General features: G+C 43.9%; 1 protein-coding gene across 5 annotated transcripts in view; it reads left to right on the top strand.

The window, feature by feature from the left end:
* ENTPD1 (ectonucleoside triphosphate diphosphohydrolase 1) overlaps positions 1–18,035 on the top strand; it is a 54,521-nt gene that overhangs the window by 24,529 nt on the left and 11,957 nt on the right. Inside the window, exon 1 of one of the 5 annotated variants that reach the window (XM_032116185.1) lies at positions 9,652–10,294. The exons of 3 other annotated variants lie outside the window; for them this stretch is intronic. Coding sequence is in view for 1 of the 2 variants with exons in the window: in XM_032116186.1 (XP_031972077.1) it covers positions 14,957–15,086 (130 nt within the window). In the remaining variant the exon portion in view is untranslated. Of the gene's footprint in view, positions 1–9,651; positions 10,295–11,454; positions 15,087–18,035 lie in introns of those variants that run through there. One more of the 5 variants, XM_032116186.1, reaches the window with a different exon arrangement.

The raw sequence follows: 18,035 nt of genomic DNA, 5'->3' as shown, positions 1-18,035 counted from the left end.
CAACAGGTTATATCATTGATCAGTGTGAATACTTTGTTGGGCAGAAAGCTTGAGAGCCTGATAAATACGTGTTACCGGAGGATACATGGGTGTGCTTCAGTCTGGCAAGAGCATGACACCGATCTCACGTAGACAGCAGTGAAAATCAATAAACCTTCTAAAATGTATCTATTTTAACATTAAATGTACTCATGTAGTAACTCTAATATGGAGGTCTCTATATACACAGAGACGAATTAACCTCTGTCAAATGACTGCTCTCTATAGATTGTTCCAGCATGGAAGAGCAATAAAGCAAAATCCGATGGGGGGAAAAAAAAGGAATGTGAGTGGAAAATCACAAATTTAAAGAAGACATATTGAGCAGCCAAACCAACATCAAAACCAAGAATGAAGATGACTTTGATTTGTTCATTCAGGCAGTGAAGACAGCAAATAGAAGTTAAAACAAATTAATGGAAAGGAAGTGCAGAAAGAGGAAATGGAAAACATCTGATGAAAAAGGCAGACTCTGAATTGGGGAAGATTATTTAGAGAAAGTAAAGATGTCAGGGGGAAATCTATATTTATCAGGACCAGGCACAATTCAAAGAAGGAATTTAGTGTGCCTCAGGAACAAAATAATGCATGTAGGTCAATTGCATGATCATTATGGAGGTGGACAGGGCAAGATTTTAACGATGATGCAGGAAAAAACCAGAAAAGTGTTGTTTAAATACTTTTCCAAATTTGGGGGGGAAGGGAGGAAGTGAATTCTGATATGAAGGAGTATTTCATGGATGTTCATGGAAGTAGCTTGTTTTGTAGATTAATGTTTTTGGGGCAAAAAAGTGTTACAACAATTTGAAATGAAATGTGCCGAACGCTTACTGAGAATATCTGTATGCTGTGATGTTCATTTTCAGCAAACTGGAACACTGTGGATATCCCTGGCAATGGGAAGAATGCTATTGTTCACCCAATATCCCAGCAGTATGATGATGGGTATCCTGGAGAGATATTGCCAATTTAGTTTGACACCAGTTTTATATAAATTACTGGATAAATCTCCTCAGTAACCAAATTTTAATAGCTAGTTTGATTATATTCTTTTGTCTTCACAGAGGATAAAACTTATCAAAGTAACTTGCAGAAGAACATTGTAGAAATGAGTAACATTGTCAAAATGGATAACGGAATGAATGCATGGAGAAGGAAATTACTCATCCCAGACAGAAGCAAACTTATGAGTTCCCATGGCCCCCTCAAGTGAGCATATTGGTCTGAATCCTAGAATGGAGATAGTCCCACTTACAAGAGTCTGTAGCAAGAACTTCAAGGAATATGTTTCTTTTGGGTTTGGAACTTGGCTGGAGAATGCACTTATAAGAAGGAGTGGTGGGAAGTACTTCAAGCACTGGTAGATCTTTGCTTTCTTGAAGGATCTTTTGTTTACACAGTATGTCAGCTGACTTTGAAAAATAGATGTCACACAAGCCTGGTGTGATTCCCATTTGGAAAAAAACAGGCTGCATTTTGTCTCATGCATGTTGTCACCCATTGAAGTCCTAGGAAAAAAATAAGTGTTCTTAAAAGCTGAGTGGCTTTTGAACAAATCCGAGCTATAAGTTAAGGGACTTCTAAAGCCTGACTCTCTTGAGAGTTAAGAACCCCTACACGAAAGGGGAACTGGAAGAACTGATTTCCCTGGCTGCTATTTGACAGGCATGGTCTGGATTATAAGGGTGGGGCTGGGAAGGCACTGGTCCTTTATTTTCCAGCTAATTACTTGCACTTGTTTTATTTTCCAGAGACAAAAATGTGGTTGAAAAGAGTAAATATGAATACCTTCCATGTTTAAACTTCTTCACAATAGATGTGCTTCTGATGTTGTTCTGATTGCAAAAGTCTCCCTATGACTCTCTAGCAAAGAATGAACTAATGGATTGAGACCTGGATAACAATAGGCCTCAAAAATAGTAATCAAAGGAAATAATCACGAAACAGCTGTGTTTTCAGAGGTATTCTGGAAGAGGCCTGATGGCATTAGACATTTCCAATAATGATCTAAAAAGCATAAAATCATTGCTGATTTGCAGATGGAGTTTGTCAATTCTAGGAGGACCAGTATAAATACCAATTAAGTCAGAGGAAAAAGTCTAAAGAAGCCAAGAGTGGTTGGAAAGATAAAGAGCAAATAAAAGGCTTTAAGCCAAGCTTGTAAAAGCACAGCTAATGTGACTTTGGGAGGAAAATTGGGCATTCAAACACTGAATAGACCAGAACAATTTCCAGACAATGTTGTTCAGAAAAAAAATATGTAGAGGTGTGTATGTATGCATGTGTATGTCTATCAAATATTTATGTCTGGGACAGCCATAACTCAGAGGTTTTGGTTTCTTCATTACCATGGAGGGAGAAGGTTGTCCTCTAGTCAACCTTATTGTGACCTGCAATCTGTTTGCCCCTTGACTTGTAATTACCAGAAGCATATCGAAAACCCTCGAGGAATTTCTAGAGGAGAAAGAATAAATTTAAGGGGCTGGACACCTGAAAAGCAAAGGGTTACAGAAGCTATAATCATTCATAATCTTTTTGGTTTCACCTAAGTTGCATAGCTGGCTTACTGTGGTGCAAAAGTATCATACTTAGTCACATTCCTTCTTTTCCTAAGACATCTTCACACCTGTGGGTTTGAGAGCAGCTAGGAAATGAAACTTCTGGGTTAATACCCTCTGGGCAGGTATTTTATACCTTCTCACTAGCTCAATGCCCAATAACAGTGTTCCACAGAGCTGGATCTGCTTGGAAGTGTGTTGAGACAGGAGCTGCATTCTCAGCTTAGAAATTATCTGTTCAAGGTGGTTAGGATGTGGTTAAAGACAGAAGTGTTCAGGCTGAACTTTGGGATGAAGTAGGTGATACTGAAATTACTTTGGGCAGCCACTTCATAAGAGATTAGTATTTCTTGAGACTGATCAAACTTAAATTGTAAAATTTTAGACTCATGTTCACGAGAGAAGCACCCCAGTTGGTTTTCTGAAAGCTGAGTTAGATGGCGACCACTAATAAAATCCTATTTTATTATTGTTTTGTCATCTAGGTGTGAGAACTGGCTTTATGTTTCAACTCAGTGGAAACCTCCCTTCCCTGAGCAGAGCTGAAGGTTTATGGTAGGCATTTCCATCAGTGTCTCTTAGTCACAGAGCTGTTGCCAGAATGCTCACACGGAGAGCAACAGAGCCTAAGGGTGCATGTCTACAGTGGTGTCATTTGACATGAATCTTGCTGCTGAAAGAGAAGAGAAAAGGTGCCTGTCCTTGCTTCTAGCCTTGTTCTTTTTATTCTGTGATAACTTCCAGCTTGTCTAACTTGAAAGTCAGCACCAGCTCGAGCGAGAGAACAGAAGGAGGGTAAGAGTAGAAGTCCCTTTGATGAAAGTTATTGGGGGGTGCAGTGGGGAAATCTTCACTGCAACACAAGGAGAGACACAAAACAAGCCCTGTGCTCTGAAACACTGCTGCATTAGCAGTACAAATTAAGAAATGAATTAAGGGGGAAAGTGAGAGGCCAGATGGAAGAGAACAGAGTTGGATAATGCACACTGAAGAAATTCATCTGCTCACATCATCTCATGTGTTTGCTGCCCCCAACTGTGGAAAATGCTGGAAATACCTATTCCCCATCCTGCTCTTCAGGCTCCTTGTCCCTCTGTCCCTAGAGCTGCACTGGCCGTTCACACTCAAGGGTCAGTGCTGTCACTATTCTGTTGGTGTTTAGCCACCACCAGCAATGCCACAACTCTGCCTACTACGGTTCTTGTCTGAACCCTTTGAGGCCCATATTTGTCCATTCCAGCTTGGGAAGAGCTTTCAGTGAGGATCTGCAGAGCCGCTTCACTGTCTTCCTTCACATTGCTTTTCAAATTCCCTTTGTGCTGCCAACACAGGCATTAAGTGTGTAATTACTCCTCTCTAGTATGAGGAGACATGTGTCCATCAGTCTGACCCACTCTACCCCATGCTCCCTTGTGACCTCCGTCCAGCTGAATGCTGCATCTCTTCTGACCAAAAGGAAGCCTTACAGGGTGGCTGACTGATTTACAGGCTGGGACTTGTATGTTTGAGCAAACATTTTTATTTTGCTTAACTAGAAGTTAAAGGCTCTTAGTTTGATTTGTATTCTCCCCTTTGTTTCTGATCCTCCTGAGAATCTTTGCCCTGATCATAGATCCTGGTGTGTTCCTGGTGGAGAGGATGCAAAGAAAATGAACCTATTTTTACAAAGGAATGAGATTTAGTTTGTTTTTTCATTAACTGTCTGCAGCCTTTCAGCCATAGCTCAAACCATCCCTGGCCTTTGAGCTCTGTGTGCTGACTGGAAAAGGTGAGTCAGCAGCTCAGGACTCAGAAACCACTTCAACCACTCATTTGGTTCTCAGCACTGTCACAATCTGCTTGTAGGGATCCCGAGACAGTAGAGAGGCAGATGCTGGTTCAGCTGCTGTGAACGTTTCTAGCATTCACCCTGGGCTTAGCAAGAAGGGGTAGACTCCTCCAAAAGTGAGGGCTGGAGGGAATTTGGAGTCCCTTCAGTACAGCTAATGGGATGGAAACATCCAGAGTGCGTGGCAGAGCCCAGGGAGCAGGCAAGCAGCGGGAGGAAAGGTGGAGCTGCTTTGTGGAGGGTGGGTTTGGTGGTGGGGACAGGTAACAGAATGGGATTTGTCCCTCTGCTCAAAACTGTCCCTCCCTGCTACCTGCTCTCTGCCAGAATGCGAGTGGGCAGCTCTTGCCAGGAAGAACATCTGCTCTTCACCACAATCAGCCCCTAGCTGCTGGCTCCAGCTTCTTTTGGGAAATGTACTGGAAATCTGCAATTTTGTCTTGAATTGAATGTGCCAAATAAGTTGATCTAAAGCTTCTATATATATATTTAGTCTCACTTCACTGAAATCATATAGGAAGTTTGCTCTTTGTCAGCTTTGTTTGAGACTGCAGTAAACACGAAAACAGCGGAAGCCAAAAAGAATTTTATTCTGGTAAATCCAGTGGTCAGGCTCTTGTTTACAATACTTAGAAATACTGCTGTGACCAAAAACATGAAAGCGATACAAAAAAGAAGAAAAGAATGTTTCAGCAGGGTTCTTTAGACTTTATTCTGTCATTAACTAAAGAGAATTAGGACCATATTTGAAAGGTGGAACTATGGCACAAGACAGAGGTAGGATAGTCCCTTTTGTGGCAGAGCAAACACAGCAGTTAAGCAAACTGTGAAACTAAACCACTGCACTTCATCTTAAAAATAGTGGTTTACAATAGAACCTGGCCCCATGCTCTGAACTCTTTGTTAAAGACAGTAATTTCACAATTCCTTTTTAGGTTACAAAGTGTGTCTCAGCTACAGAGACTAGTAATTTCTCTACCAATTTAAGAATCTTCAGCGCTGTGGCCACTTGGCACCTAAGAATGTTAACTGGATCCCATAGGCCTTGCTGGGAATAGATGTCCTTCTGTAAATAGGGATTTGGCGAACTTCTTTTGCCCCTATATTTCTCAGGAGTCTGTAACTATAAATTTACACATCTTGGGAATTTTTGGTGTGGAGTAGCAGTTAGTCTTTAGTTTATTGGCATCTTTATAATGTAGTAATGAATTCTTTTAACTCTGCTGGTTTCTCCTTCCGCTGTCCCTGAAGTTAGTCTGCAGGAAGGAGACACAGGGAATGCCTTCATTCCTCCATGGGACTCTGATGCCTATGTTTCCCTTTTCCAGCATTTTTCTTCTAACCTAAATGACATTTTCAATTTTTATTCCCTGCTTTTAAAGTTGCAGCACAACTGCATAGAAATTTTAGTATGAGTCATGTGTATCTTACTGGACCATTAATCTCCAAATTGCTGTTAGTCTGGCAGAACATCAGAGAATATATCAAAATGATGGAATTTAAGAGTAGTTGTAGCCAAAGTGTGCTGCTCTTTCCCCGGACCTTGGGAATTCTGCCTCTCTGCAGGAAGGAGTGTGCTGCAACGCCTGGTCCATGAGAGCTACCCAGACAAGCGGATGAGATGGTCCACAGGGCAGACACTGGGATGTCTACTGCTCTCTTGGTTTTTCACCAACTGAGGAAATAAGGCTAATGGTGCTGACCTCCGTAAACTCCTTGGCAATATATGGGTGACAAGCTCTGTGTCAAATTTAAGTGTTACGATTTTTTATTCAGGAAAGGCTGACAAACCTATGATGGAGGGCTCCAGCATTACCTGTTTTGTATTAGTTTCCCATATGATGTGGGCTGACAGTATGCTGAGGGCTGGAGTCGGCTGTGAAAGCCACAGAGTCAAGGGGAGCCTGGCAATATTGCGAAAGTATTAAGAGACCTGGCCTTGCTTGGTGTCTGTGTGCTGGGAGAAGGCTGGACTCATAAGACTGACATGAGAAAATGTGCATGCACAAAAGCCTTCTTGTGGGTGTTGTGGCTCTGCTCTGGGATAACTGCAGCTGCCCCGTCTCACAGGAGCTTTATGGGAGAAGCTGAGGTTAATGCCAGCCTTGCCCTGCAAGCCTGGATACAGGAACAGTACCAGGTCTCTGCTGCACTGGTGACAATGGTCTCACCCTGTACAGTCACAGGGAGCTGCTCTGCCTGTGACAGGCTGAAAACAGCTCCAGCTCTAACGCTGTCGGTGAGATCTTGGTTGTAAACTATTTTAAATCCTCTGTGGTGAGTTGGGCAGTGACACTCAGGGACAGGCTTCAGTGTTGCTCTCCAGGATTTCAGCGTCCTCTGACTTCCCAAAGACTGCCACTGCTTCTGTGCCCGTGGATGCTGTGCCACCAGCTCCGAGCAGGAGAGCTGGCTACATCTGAGCAGCAGAGTTTCACTGTTATCCCAGCAGCCCTAAACCTACTTTGCTGTTGTCATAACCTAACGAAGCCAAGGAGACCTTTTCCCAGCTGCAATGGTGGCCTGTGAAAACAAGGTCCTAGCACACCATGACTAAGGTAGGTGTGCAGCTGGAGGAGCAGCAGTACTACAGCTAGCCTGGAAGAAATGAGAATGGAAGTGTGTGTGTGTGTGAGGCAGGAGAAAAAGAAGCAACAGATCAAGGAGCAAAAGAATGGTCTGTATTGATAACCAAGGACATAACTGACTGCACTAAAACTGGGTAAGTGCTGAAAAATGTGTTTGCGACAAGTGTGGCCACCTGCGCCCTGATAAGCCTCACATGGGTGGCTTGCCAGGAAAAGGCCTGGGTGCTGATAAAGCCGCTGTGCAAGCGAGTCCTTGGGGAACAAAACTGCTCAAATAACAGACAGATCACAGTAAACTCCCAGCACGTCCTCTCTGCAAGTTGTCCTCCTCCTCTCCTGGCAAGCAGACGGACAGTGGGAGCTAAGGTACCCAAAATGAGGGGGGGAAAAAGGCACTGAGCAGCCACCTGTCCTAGATAAAAGGGATTTCCAGGCAAAAGGATCACCCTGTGGTAACCATTAACTCCGCAAGATGGCAAAAGGCCTGCTCAAGAATATGTAGCTTGTCACTGAAGAGGAACCCAAGAGGTGCAGTGAGGATTTGGCATTTGGCACCCTCAGTCTCATCTCACACAGGATCCTGCCAGAGCACCTGGGCGAGCTTGGTGCCTGTGAGTATGGGGGGAGCGAGCGTGGGTGAGAAAATGGGACCAAAATGATTCTTCAAAACAAACATCATCTTCCTGTTTCGTAAGGTCATGCGCTGTTGCTGCATTAGTTTGCTGTATCATAGATACATGAAAAACTTCTCCATTCTTAAACAAAGCTTTCACATCTTTTTTCATTTATAACTGATAAGACCATCAGAGTTTAAGAAGCTTTTGTTTTGCTGTGATCGATGGTGCAAAAATATAATCAGGTCCAAATTGAGCTGTAAGAGGCTCTAAGAGCTGAAAAATACTGGATAAAAACATCAGACAAAACAGGAGGGCAAGGAAAGTTCTCTCAGATGCTTTCAGTGATGGAAAGTGCAAAACAGAAACTACTCCCAAGCACTTTGACTTCGCCGGTCCCCCCCAAAGTAAGTCAACTTCCCACATGCCTGCATAAAGGCTGAGCAGGTCATGGCCCAGGAAGAGACCTACTGCTGAGAGTCATCTGAGTAAGACTGCTGTGGGAGCCCAGCCAGGTTATAAATGGATTGAAGGGTAGGGTTCCCACATCTTCTCTGAGGAGACAGCCCCAAAGAGTTACTGTACAGCTCCTGTTTCTCCTTCAGCTGCTAGCCTGCATTTCCATATTTCACATCTCTTTAAGTGAGCCCCATCTCTTTGGGATCAAATCCTGCTTTCGATTAGTGTTGCTGGCCTTACGAGCATCTGAGGTTTGAGTTGTTCTTCTCTTGTTTGTCTTTTTCTGAGTTTTATTTTTTCTCGTGTAAGATGGTGGTTTCCATAGATACCTTGGACATTATTTATTTTTCCTTCCTAGACATACAGTTCCTTCCAATGAATTACAGAGCAATTTGCCAGTTCTGCTTGAGGCCTTGGTTCCTTCGTCCATATCGCTGCTACACTGAGCATTTTTACAGTGTTGTTCTAACACGTCATCTTGATAAGCTGCCTTGTTGTCTTTACATGGCTTTCAATCCACATGACGAAACTCCTGTCCAGCCAGTTTTAAACTCAAAAATGGTACATTGCATGTCTATTTTAGGATTTTGTACTGATAATTGTTGGAAACTTTAGCTCAGCTTTTCTCTGCTATGGGTAACTGTTAAACAGAACAGTGTTTTGTTATTTTTGTTCTCCTTCCCCCCCACCCCCTGCCTTGAGAAATGTTATCAAAGGACAAAGTCTGGCAAAGTATTCAGGATTGGTATGCTCCTAAATGAGAGCTCAGATAGCAACGACGTTGCTCTTTCAGACAGCTCTAGCATGAGTTTTCTCTCTTTATCCTGTCTCCACCTTGTCCCGGAGGAACGCTATGTCCTGGATTGCAGAGATAGATGCTAATAGGAGTCGCTGCTTGGTACTTAGTGGTGAGAAATTTGAGCACTATCAGTCTCCCTAAATCCTAACAGAAGCAAAGAAAAATCTGGATGGTGTAAGTTACTGCTTTCTTGGGTCTATTCTGCTCTTATCAGGCTATTCAATGCACAAGCAGGGCTGTTCTGCTGATTCAGCATCACAAGAAATGATGCCAGGGCAGCTCCAGGCCACACTTAAGGAATTACAAAGGAGACCATTAGGGTCACAAGTTTTCTCTTTAGCTGATTTATAAATGGATTTGTTTTCTTTCTTGCCCATTTGTCCCAGAGCTGTTAATAAATAACCTTTTCAATGTCCCTGCTCCTGCAGGAGATGTGAGGAAAATGTGTGCTCGTGTGAACTCGCTGCAAGCTCTGCAGCTGGCCTGGAGATCCTGTGGCTGGAAGGTGGGCTCCGACTTGAGCTTGGGACCTTCCATCCCTAGTCAGAGGGAGAATGCTGCTGAAAGAGGCTGGGAAACACAGTGGCCCCAGGGAAGCAGCAGACCTGTAGCTCCTTTCTGTGTGGGCCCTGGGTTGCCGGACAGAAGGGTGGGCTGCTGTGACTGTCCCCCTGTACTCATGCTGCCTTATCCAAAATATTTCATGTTTTTAATTTGAAATACTTGAGGCAAGAATAGTGGGGGGAGGAGGGGAAGATTAATGGATAATAAATTGAAGGCCAAACTATGGCTTGATTATAAATGGGTTTCTTTTCCTGAGCCTAATTCTCCTCTCAGGATTCACTGCACATCCCAGTAATAAGTAATTTGAACTTTAGAGATTAATAGCACCCTGTGTCAGCCCATTCATCCAGAAAAACTCCTTTGCTGTTTTGTTACATGTCGGCATGAGGCTCCAGCCTTTTCAAAGTGCTCCTCTGAGCATGAAAATTTAGATTCATATTTTCCTTATTACCTTTGTAATTTCCAAGAAGTATTTCTTCTCTTACGCTCAGGAACTTTGTCAAGGCCCATGCCCCTCAATAGCCTTTGATCCCATGTTCCTTCCCACTGGTCGTCACTAAAAATACCACAGGGTAATTTGTTTCCTGCTATTTGAAATGGAAATTGTAGCAGCATGAGGAACAGAGAATTATATTCATGCCAAATATCATGAGCTGAATTCTCCTCATGGTTTGTGGGAATCCTAGTTATTAAAGCTGACCTCTGAGAAATCAGTATATTTTTCCACAAGGCCTGGATGGTGGATGTGCTCCTCAGCAAGATAAAGGAACTATTCCAGCTGTTCCTTGTCCTGTGCTCTCAAATGATGAATGGAGATAGCAGTACTGACAGCTGGAGGTAAACAGGTGAGTTGGGAAGAGTTTAAGCAGAGTGCTATCTTTACACATGGCAGCCCTAACCCTGAGCTGCTGAAAGGAGGCAGCAGAGCTGCTGCCCTGCCTGAATAGCAAGGGGGTTTTGCTTCATCTGCTAGGATGGGTTGCAAAGGGAAGGTGCCTACAGTATTCACTGCTGCAAATGGGGTGCTATGCATGCTAAGGGAGGAAAAACTCACTGGGTACCTTATAGGACTGAGAAATGCTCCTCTAAGACAGCAAATTCCTGTGCTGAAAATCACAGAATTAAGGGGTGGCACAACCAGGATATAGGGAAAATCCCAGGCACAGCTAGGCACTGCAGCTTATGCACTCTCGTGAGGGACTGCTGCGGAATGGGCATCATCCCCCAGGGCCCTTGCAGTGGCTCTGCTGATGCTGCACCAGCTTGGAACAGTGGGTGTGTGTCTGTGTTCAGTCTCCAATGGTTTTTGGTCCTGAATGGGAAGTGAAACTTCAGAAGAAAAGCTGATTGCTTTGCTGTGCAGAAATCCTTGGGCAGCACAGGCAGCGGCTCCACTTGCTGACGTGTGGCACTTTGGGCAGCTGTGCTGTTTATTTTGGAAAGCAGGGAAGTGAGCCCCTGAAAGCAGTAATGTTTAATCAACACACAAGGTGATCCCAGGAATCTACAGTTCAGAGAAAAACAGCCTTGAGGTGTGGTGAGAGGCTTGGTGGCCTCAGCCCCTTCAAGGCAGGGAAGGTTGTCAGTGGAGAGGGCATAAGGAAAACTGGTGACTGCTGGGGTTTTGTTTTGGCGCCGCTGGCAGTCAAAGTGTGCTGGGTGCAGAGCATGCTGTGGATAACGGGGGGTTTGGGTCTGTGATCTGTTTCCTCTGCAGTGATTCCCTGTCAGAACCTCCTGTGGGGCGTTGCAGCATTTACAAAGCTCAGGACTTTTTGTTCTCCAGGAAGTTTCTGAACTTGCTGGCCCAACGTGGGAGTTGAAGGGGGAGTGGTTGTTCTGGAGGCTGTTTCCTCTCTTTTTTTCATGATGACTTGTACATCCCCCTCATGTGTGGGTGGTTGATAGGACACAGGGAAGGGTGGGCTCTACTGGGTTGGTGATGTGACTCACACATCACCCATCTTCCAGTGTAAGCAGTAGTCCTGCTGTCTTAAGCAGCAACAGTAATTAAATAGTTGTTCACAATAGCTGCCTGGGGATGAACAGGGAGCAAGTGACCAAAGCAACTGAAAGCTAGTGCCCATTGCCAGCCAGCATGCTGGAGAAAGAGAAGGGCATGGCTGTCTATAGAGGGATGAGAAAAGCTGATATGATGGTGCATTTTAGTGAAAGACAAGGCAATTTCTCAAAACTGAGGGTGACCGCCTCACAATTTGCAATGCATTACTTCCAGCTCAAGAGGAATGTGTGTTGACCACAGTCTCAACAGAAAGAGACGAAATTCTATGAGAGTTTTGAATTATTATAAAAGTAATCCCCACTTATTCTGTGTTGACAATGTCTAGTAGCTCTTAAAAGAAATAACATCACAAAATAAAAAATACTTTCACTGAATCAGCAGAGTATTTAAAATGTGGAAATAGGAATGCTAATAAGAAACAGCCCATTGCCTTCTTATTTTGTTCCACAAAAGCCATAATTCAACTGTTGGAAGTTATGTTAATTTGAAAATAATAAAATCTCTTAAAGATGCATATTCAGAGGCAAAAAAAAGGAAGATAAAATTAGTGCAAATTTAAAGTTGGAAAGTGTAAAAGATGGTCAAAAGAAGCATAAGGAAAAAGTCACGGCCAGTGAGTTAAGAGCAAAGAAGAATGTGAGGATGTTGAGCGCAAGAAGAAGCCTGGCAGCACCACTGGGCCATTGCAACTCATTGCATTTGAACTATCAGACAAAGCTGAAAAGGTGTCAGTGCTTCATGCATCTTTTTTCCCCGAGAAAGACAAACAAATGCCTTTACATTATGTGATAGTCAAGTATATTCAAGCAACAATTTAGCTGGGAACCCAGGGAGGAGGGGAAGCCCCCTTGTGCTCACTGGATATATTCTGATGAAACTTCAAGCTTTGTGGGTAACGGCAATAAATCTTCTCCAGCTAAAATATAACTTTGATGGCTGGTAGCAAATTAATAATATCAGAGGTTTCCTGGCAGGAAACGGATGTAACTGACAACAGTATTCTCTTCTGGTTTGAAAAACCTCTTTAATGTGAGAATCCTAAAGAAATGAGTATGAGTACAAGTAGGATACAGGCTTAGACGTTCAGTAAACAGCATATAAATGTGAAAAATTACTGTCTAAAGGTCATTGTGCCAGCAGCATCCTGCCACTTGCTGGTTGTGTTTAAGAATATTGAGTGTCTGGGTCTGACTGCTGCAATGTAAGCCAGAAAAATATCTTCCTGCAGAGAGACTATTTAATGAGCAGGCATTGGGAAGACTTGTGTATAATACCAGGGAGATGGGCTGTGAGGCCAAGGTGAGAGGGGGTGTGAGTGCCCTGCAGAGAGCCAGGGAGGCTGAGCACCATCCCCAGCACTGCATCGTGGGAAGGTCTCTGACAGGGGAACCTGCTTTGTGCACGGGTGAATGGGGCACTTGTTGGTGTGGCAGTCTGGGTCACTGGGGCTGTGCCCAGAGCCCCTGGACAGCACCTCTCCAGCAGTAAATCTGCTCTGCAGGGCCATGGGGCTCCCCGAGCACAAAGCCCCTCTGTGCTGTGGGCAGCTGTGGAAGGGAGAGAAGAGCCTGTGTGCTGCCTGCTCCTTTGTATCTGTCTCTTGCTACCATTGCTCAGCTTTTGCTGCCTCTAGCACCCACCAGCTCTCCAGGATTTCCACGCGCTTTTCTTTTTTCCAGGAAAAGAGGACTCATTCAATGTGTGTTGTGCAATTTCCCAGGGTTGTATCCCAGCCACAACACTAAAAGCAGTAAAAGGATGAGGTACTCCCACGCCAAGCAGTGCTGTACACATGGATAGCATATAGCAGGGTGGTTGCCATGGCTGAATTATGCCTGAACAAAACCTGGAGCTTTGCTGGGCAAAGGAGGGAGCACCTTTGTACAACTGCATCTGTATCCCACAGGGAGAGCATATGCACTGCATTGGCCTTTGCTGGCAGTCTAGCTTATGAATGCATTGTCCCCTTTTTGCTGACTCCCTGCCTTCTGAACCAAGGAAACGGAACTGGGAGAAAGTCCAGGAGCCACCCTCATCCTGAGGCAGGATCAGCTACAGCAGCGCTGGCAGATAGAAATGCCATTTGTCTGAAGACAGATAATGAGCCTCCTTTGCTCTTCTCTTCTGCAAACTTAACAATTCAATTCCTTCAATCTTCCCTTATAGGTCAAGTTTTTAGGCTTGCGATCTTTCTTGTTCACTTCTGGAGTTTTTCCAAGCAGTCTACATCTTTCCTGAAAGACAGTGTCCAAAATTGGACATAGAACCTCACAGGGAGATTTACCAGCTTTAGATGGAGGGAAAGCTTACTATAAACTGCTGTAGCTGCCGTAACGATTTCTCTGGAAAAGCTGCTTAACAGATTGCTCACCACACTTTCTTTGCGTTATGGCTCTTACCTAAATGTCATATTTGCTTTTGTCCTTAAGAGAGTTAGATGTTTTCACCAGGCTCTCACCTATTTGTCAAACTGGTTTTCAACTTCAGTCCTATGTGTCAGTGTGCTTCGCTCGCAGCTTGGTGTGATCTCAGACACCCTTTGTCTTCCAGCTCACTCGTGCACAGGTATGTGTGCACATGGAACAGTTCAAGCTGCCAAGCTGTATAGCCTAAATTCATGGGAGTCTGTGGGTTTTGAGACATGTAGGGCTGCAAGATTTCAGTATCAAATGTCTCTGAAAGACGGCATCCAAAAGACCCATTATATTGTTTGGATTATCAGTTTCACTGACACTTCAATGTTTGTACTTCAGCACTTACAAGTATTTCATCTGGAAAAATATAACCCAGTAAAAGTGTATTTATTATTCTACATAGCACTACAAGGAAGGTCAGAGATCACACCAGTATTTAGGCCAAAATCTTTGCCATATGAATAATTAAGACTTGGAGCAGAGTCTCCCACACTGTTCCACATAGCAGTTGTAAAAAGTGATGTAAAATCCTGATCTGGAACTTGAATCCTAATTTCAACATGCTGTGTGTCTTGCCCTGATATTTTGAAATAAAGCCCCTTAAACCAAAGCCATTGACTTACTGTATATGTGCTTGTATGTAAATTCTAAGACAAACCTGAGCCTCTTGACAGCCTGAGAAAAGACTTTTCCAACATGCTGGCCTGAAACAGGTGGTTTACATTACTTTGCAGCAAAGTCCTCCTAGGTAACTTGGATACGAGCATGTTTAAGTGAAAAAGACAGATGAGAATGAGTAAGAAGTCAGTTGGGGACAGGGAAAATTTCATAAAAGGGTTGATAAATGAAGCAGTGTGGATCTTCTGAGTGTTTATGCACTCCGATGATTGGCTGTGGTGAGTCTGAAGACAGGAGTGCCTTTTGGGTAATGTGCATCAAATCTGATCCAAGTTCAGCAACCTCACAGAGTAATCAGTGAGTTTTTCAGGCAATTCAGCCTGAAAAAAACTTCATGACTACTGAAATCTCATTTTCACTCACCAGGAGGATGATGTGTGTGTCCTCTTTCCATGCTGAACAGCAGCACTGACTGCTCCCATGCCCTTTCCCTACCATCACTGCCAGCAGAACTCCACAGACACGAACTCCTGCAGTTAGAAAATGTGCACAGACTGCATTGCCAGAGCCCCTCTCTCCTGGGTGGGTTTGCTGAGATTGTATGAGAGGTGCTGGGTTAACTGTCACTGCCTGGTGGGTTTGCTGAGATTGTATGAGAGGTGCTGGGTTAACTGTCACTGCCTGGGGTGGTAGATGATCGTGTTTCTGACGTAGTGCAAGACCCCACCTCACTTCATTTAGGCTGGGACTGGATCATCTCCTGTGGGATAGGTTCAGTGCTGTGCAAGGCCAGCCTCCTTGCAGCTCTGGTCAGAATCCTCAAGAAAAATGTAAGCAAGTAGTTCTATATGCAGAGAAGTGATGTTGGACTCTTCAGGCAGATGGAAAAGGCTGGAAAAGACAAAAATCCAGAAAGGATAATTTCTTACAAATTGACTAAGAGAATAAATTCCTGCAGGATTGAGCGTTGCAGAAGTTGTGAGATAGAAGTGGAAGACAGACAGAGGGAATAGCCTGGCAATAAATAAATTAAGGCTGAAAATGGGACCGTTCCTGACCATACAGAGGAGTGATGAGGGGATAAAGCTGATGGTGGGAACTGTCTCTGTCAGTGTGGCACTTGTGCAGTGGAAGAGGGCTGGCCTTGCAGTCCAGTCTCTTGTGATCCTTTCTGTAACTGAGCACGAACATCCAAAGGAAAGATCAGGCATCAGCTTTATCTGTTATGCGAAGTCAGATCTTACAAAAATATTTGTATTTATTAGAGATGATGGGTCACAGTGAGATTGTCTGAACCAAGCATGGCTTTGGTCTATGTACAACATCTTTTCTGCTTGACATTCCTAATGTCACTCCTTAAACAAGCCATAGTCTCTCCTTATTGCATGTCTAAAAGCAGCTGGTTGCCTGATTCCATTTAACTTTTGTTGCTAAATCTTGTTTGGTGAGAAGGGTGTTGAGGGGGGCAGCCTTGGCTGTGAGTGACATCTCCTGGCACGCAGAGGTGCCAGTGACTTAGTCTAGTGTTGGCTGGAGGGGCCATTTCCTATTTGTCTTGAGCTCTGGAAGACACAAGAGTCAAATCTGCTTCCTTGCCTTCACACAGAACTGCCTCCCACGCTGGTGTGGTCCTTCCTGGTGATTCACTAAGAGCAACAGGGTTTCCGCAGCAAAACTGCTGCTACCTGGAGTGACTGACAACATCCTCCCAGTTCTTTGTCTTGGAGACGGAAAGGATGTTAGAGCTGTTTATGTTTTGGGGACATCACTGGATGGAACCAGTGGTAGCCCCTATATAAAAAAGGAAAGAGACCAAAATTGGAAACAGACAAGAGATGCCTGAGCAGCTGGGCTGTGCTCCAGCATCTGCAGAGTGCTCAATGCCCATGCAGCCGGGCAGGGCTCCAGCACCAAGCAGCTCTGAGCTCTGAGAGGAGTAAAGCAGTATCATTTCTATGCCTACTTATGGCCCTACAGGATGCTTTAGTCACTGCACACAGTGGGCAGTATGAGAGAAAGAGTAGAGATCTGTCTCTACTTGGATTCTGACTGGGCACAGGGACAGAAGATCGTGTCTGCTTAATCTTTAGCTGAGGAAAACTGCTAGTGGAAGGAAGATCCTGGGGCCTGGAAGTCAGTCAAGTACTGCTCCACTTGGTGGACACAGAGGAGTGTTTGCATGGCATTCAGTAGTGCGAATGTGAAATTCAGAGGAGCTGGAGGAAGCTGGAATAACTTAATTCTTTAGCCCCTGCAGAACCTGCAATTACACCTAGAGCTGATGAGGTAACCAAGTGTACAGAAAAAGGAACTTATTGAAATACCTCACCTTTCTGAAGAAATGGCAAGTGAATTTTAACTACATTGAATTCTTTAGATGGATTTGCAGTGTTGTTTTTTGGCTTGGTTTTTGTTTGGATTTTTTAAAATAAGTTTGTCTTTTTTAAACAAGTCTGTCAAGTATTCAAGTCTGTACACTATGAGTGCTCTTTGGAAGGTTATTACTTTGTTACACTACCTTCTGGATTATGTTTATCATCTTGTACCTTTTCTTGTACAAAACATTTCAATAAAATTCTCTTTGGTAGCATTAGAGTTCACAGAGCTGGATGGTCTGGTATGGGATACAGCAACAAAGTCATCTCTCTACAAACCCCAGAGTCCTGAAAAGTGCTCATGATACTGAACCAAAATTTAGGCAAAAGTCATATTCGGAGTTAAGAAAATAATGTGCCTTGACAAAAAAAATTACTAATCTCAGGCTACAGGTGGGATGCAGACAATTATCACTATGCCTCTGCCTTCAGACAAGGGAATACTAGCTGATAACTGGGATGGCCCATTACAGTGAGAAAAATGTTCCTGCTTTGCTAACGATGCTGGTACTTTCAGAGCGTGGCTGCTGAAAGGTGCAGCAGGCTGACAATACCCATCACAACAGGAAATTTGAAAATCTTAGAACTTGTGCAAAGTCACACATCCTTCATTCCTATGTCAGCAAACACATAAATCTGTTCATGGTTTCCTCTAGGCAAGATCTCAGAGTAAGGGTGGCAATAATTATGTGGCTGTGCTGTGCAACTGTCAGCAGCAGTTTCAGTTTTCATGCATGCTAACTTCATATCTATACTGTGCAGCTGATTTTACAATATAGCATCTGTTTTTATTCTTTTTTCTAGGGTTAAAATAATTTTTGTTCAGCAGACATGCTCAGTGCTATCATACCTTGAGCCAACTACTCTCTCCAATAAGAAGAAAGGTCTCCCAGCCATCATGCTCTGCTGTTTCTAATCACTTCAAGCCCTGAGTTCTGGGCATTTTTGAATAGAGTTTAATAAAATACATTCTTACTTCCTACTGTCTGCTATGCACACTAGACTATTTTTTTAAGCTGCATTCTTGGAGATATTGGCAAGCATACTGAGCCTCCAACAGGCACTCACACAATGTGAGCGTTACAAGCTTCCAAATTTCACAGTTAACCTCAGCAGATTTACGTGTGAGAGTGAGCACAGAGCTCCAGGTCACATT

The sequence above is a fragment of the Corvus moneduloides genome, chromosome 8, assembly GCF_009650955.1.
Source record: "Corvus moneduloides isolate bCorMon1 chromosome 8, bCorMon1.pri, whole genome shotgun sequence".
In the NCBI taxonomy this organism is placed as follows: domain Eukaryota; kingdom Metazoa; phylum Chordata; class Aves; order Passeriformes; family Corvidae; genus Corvus; species Corvus moneduloides.
This window is presented reverse-complemented; position numbering and strand designations above follow the sequence as displayed.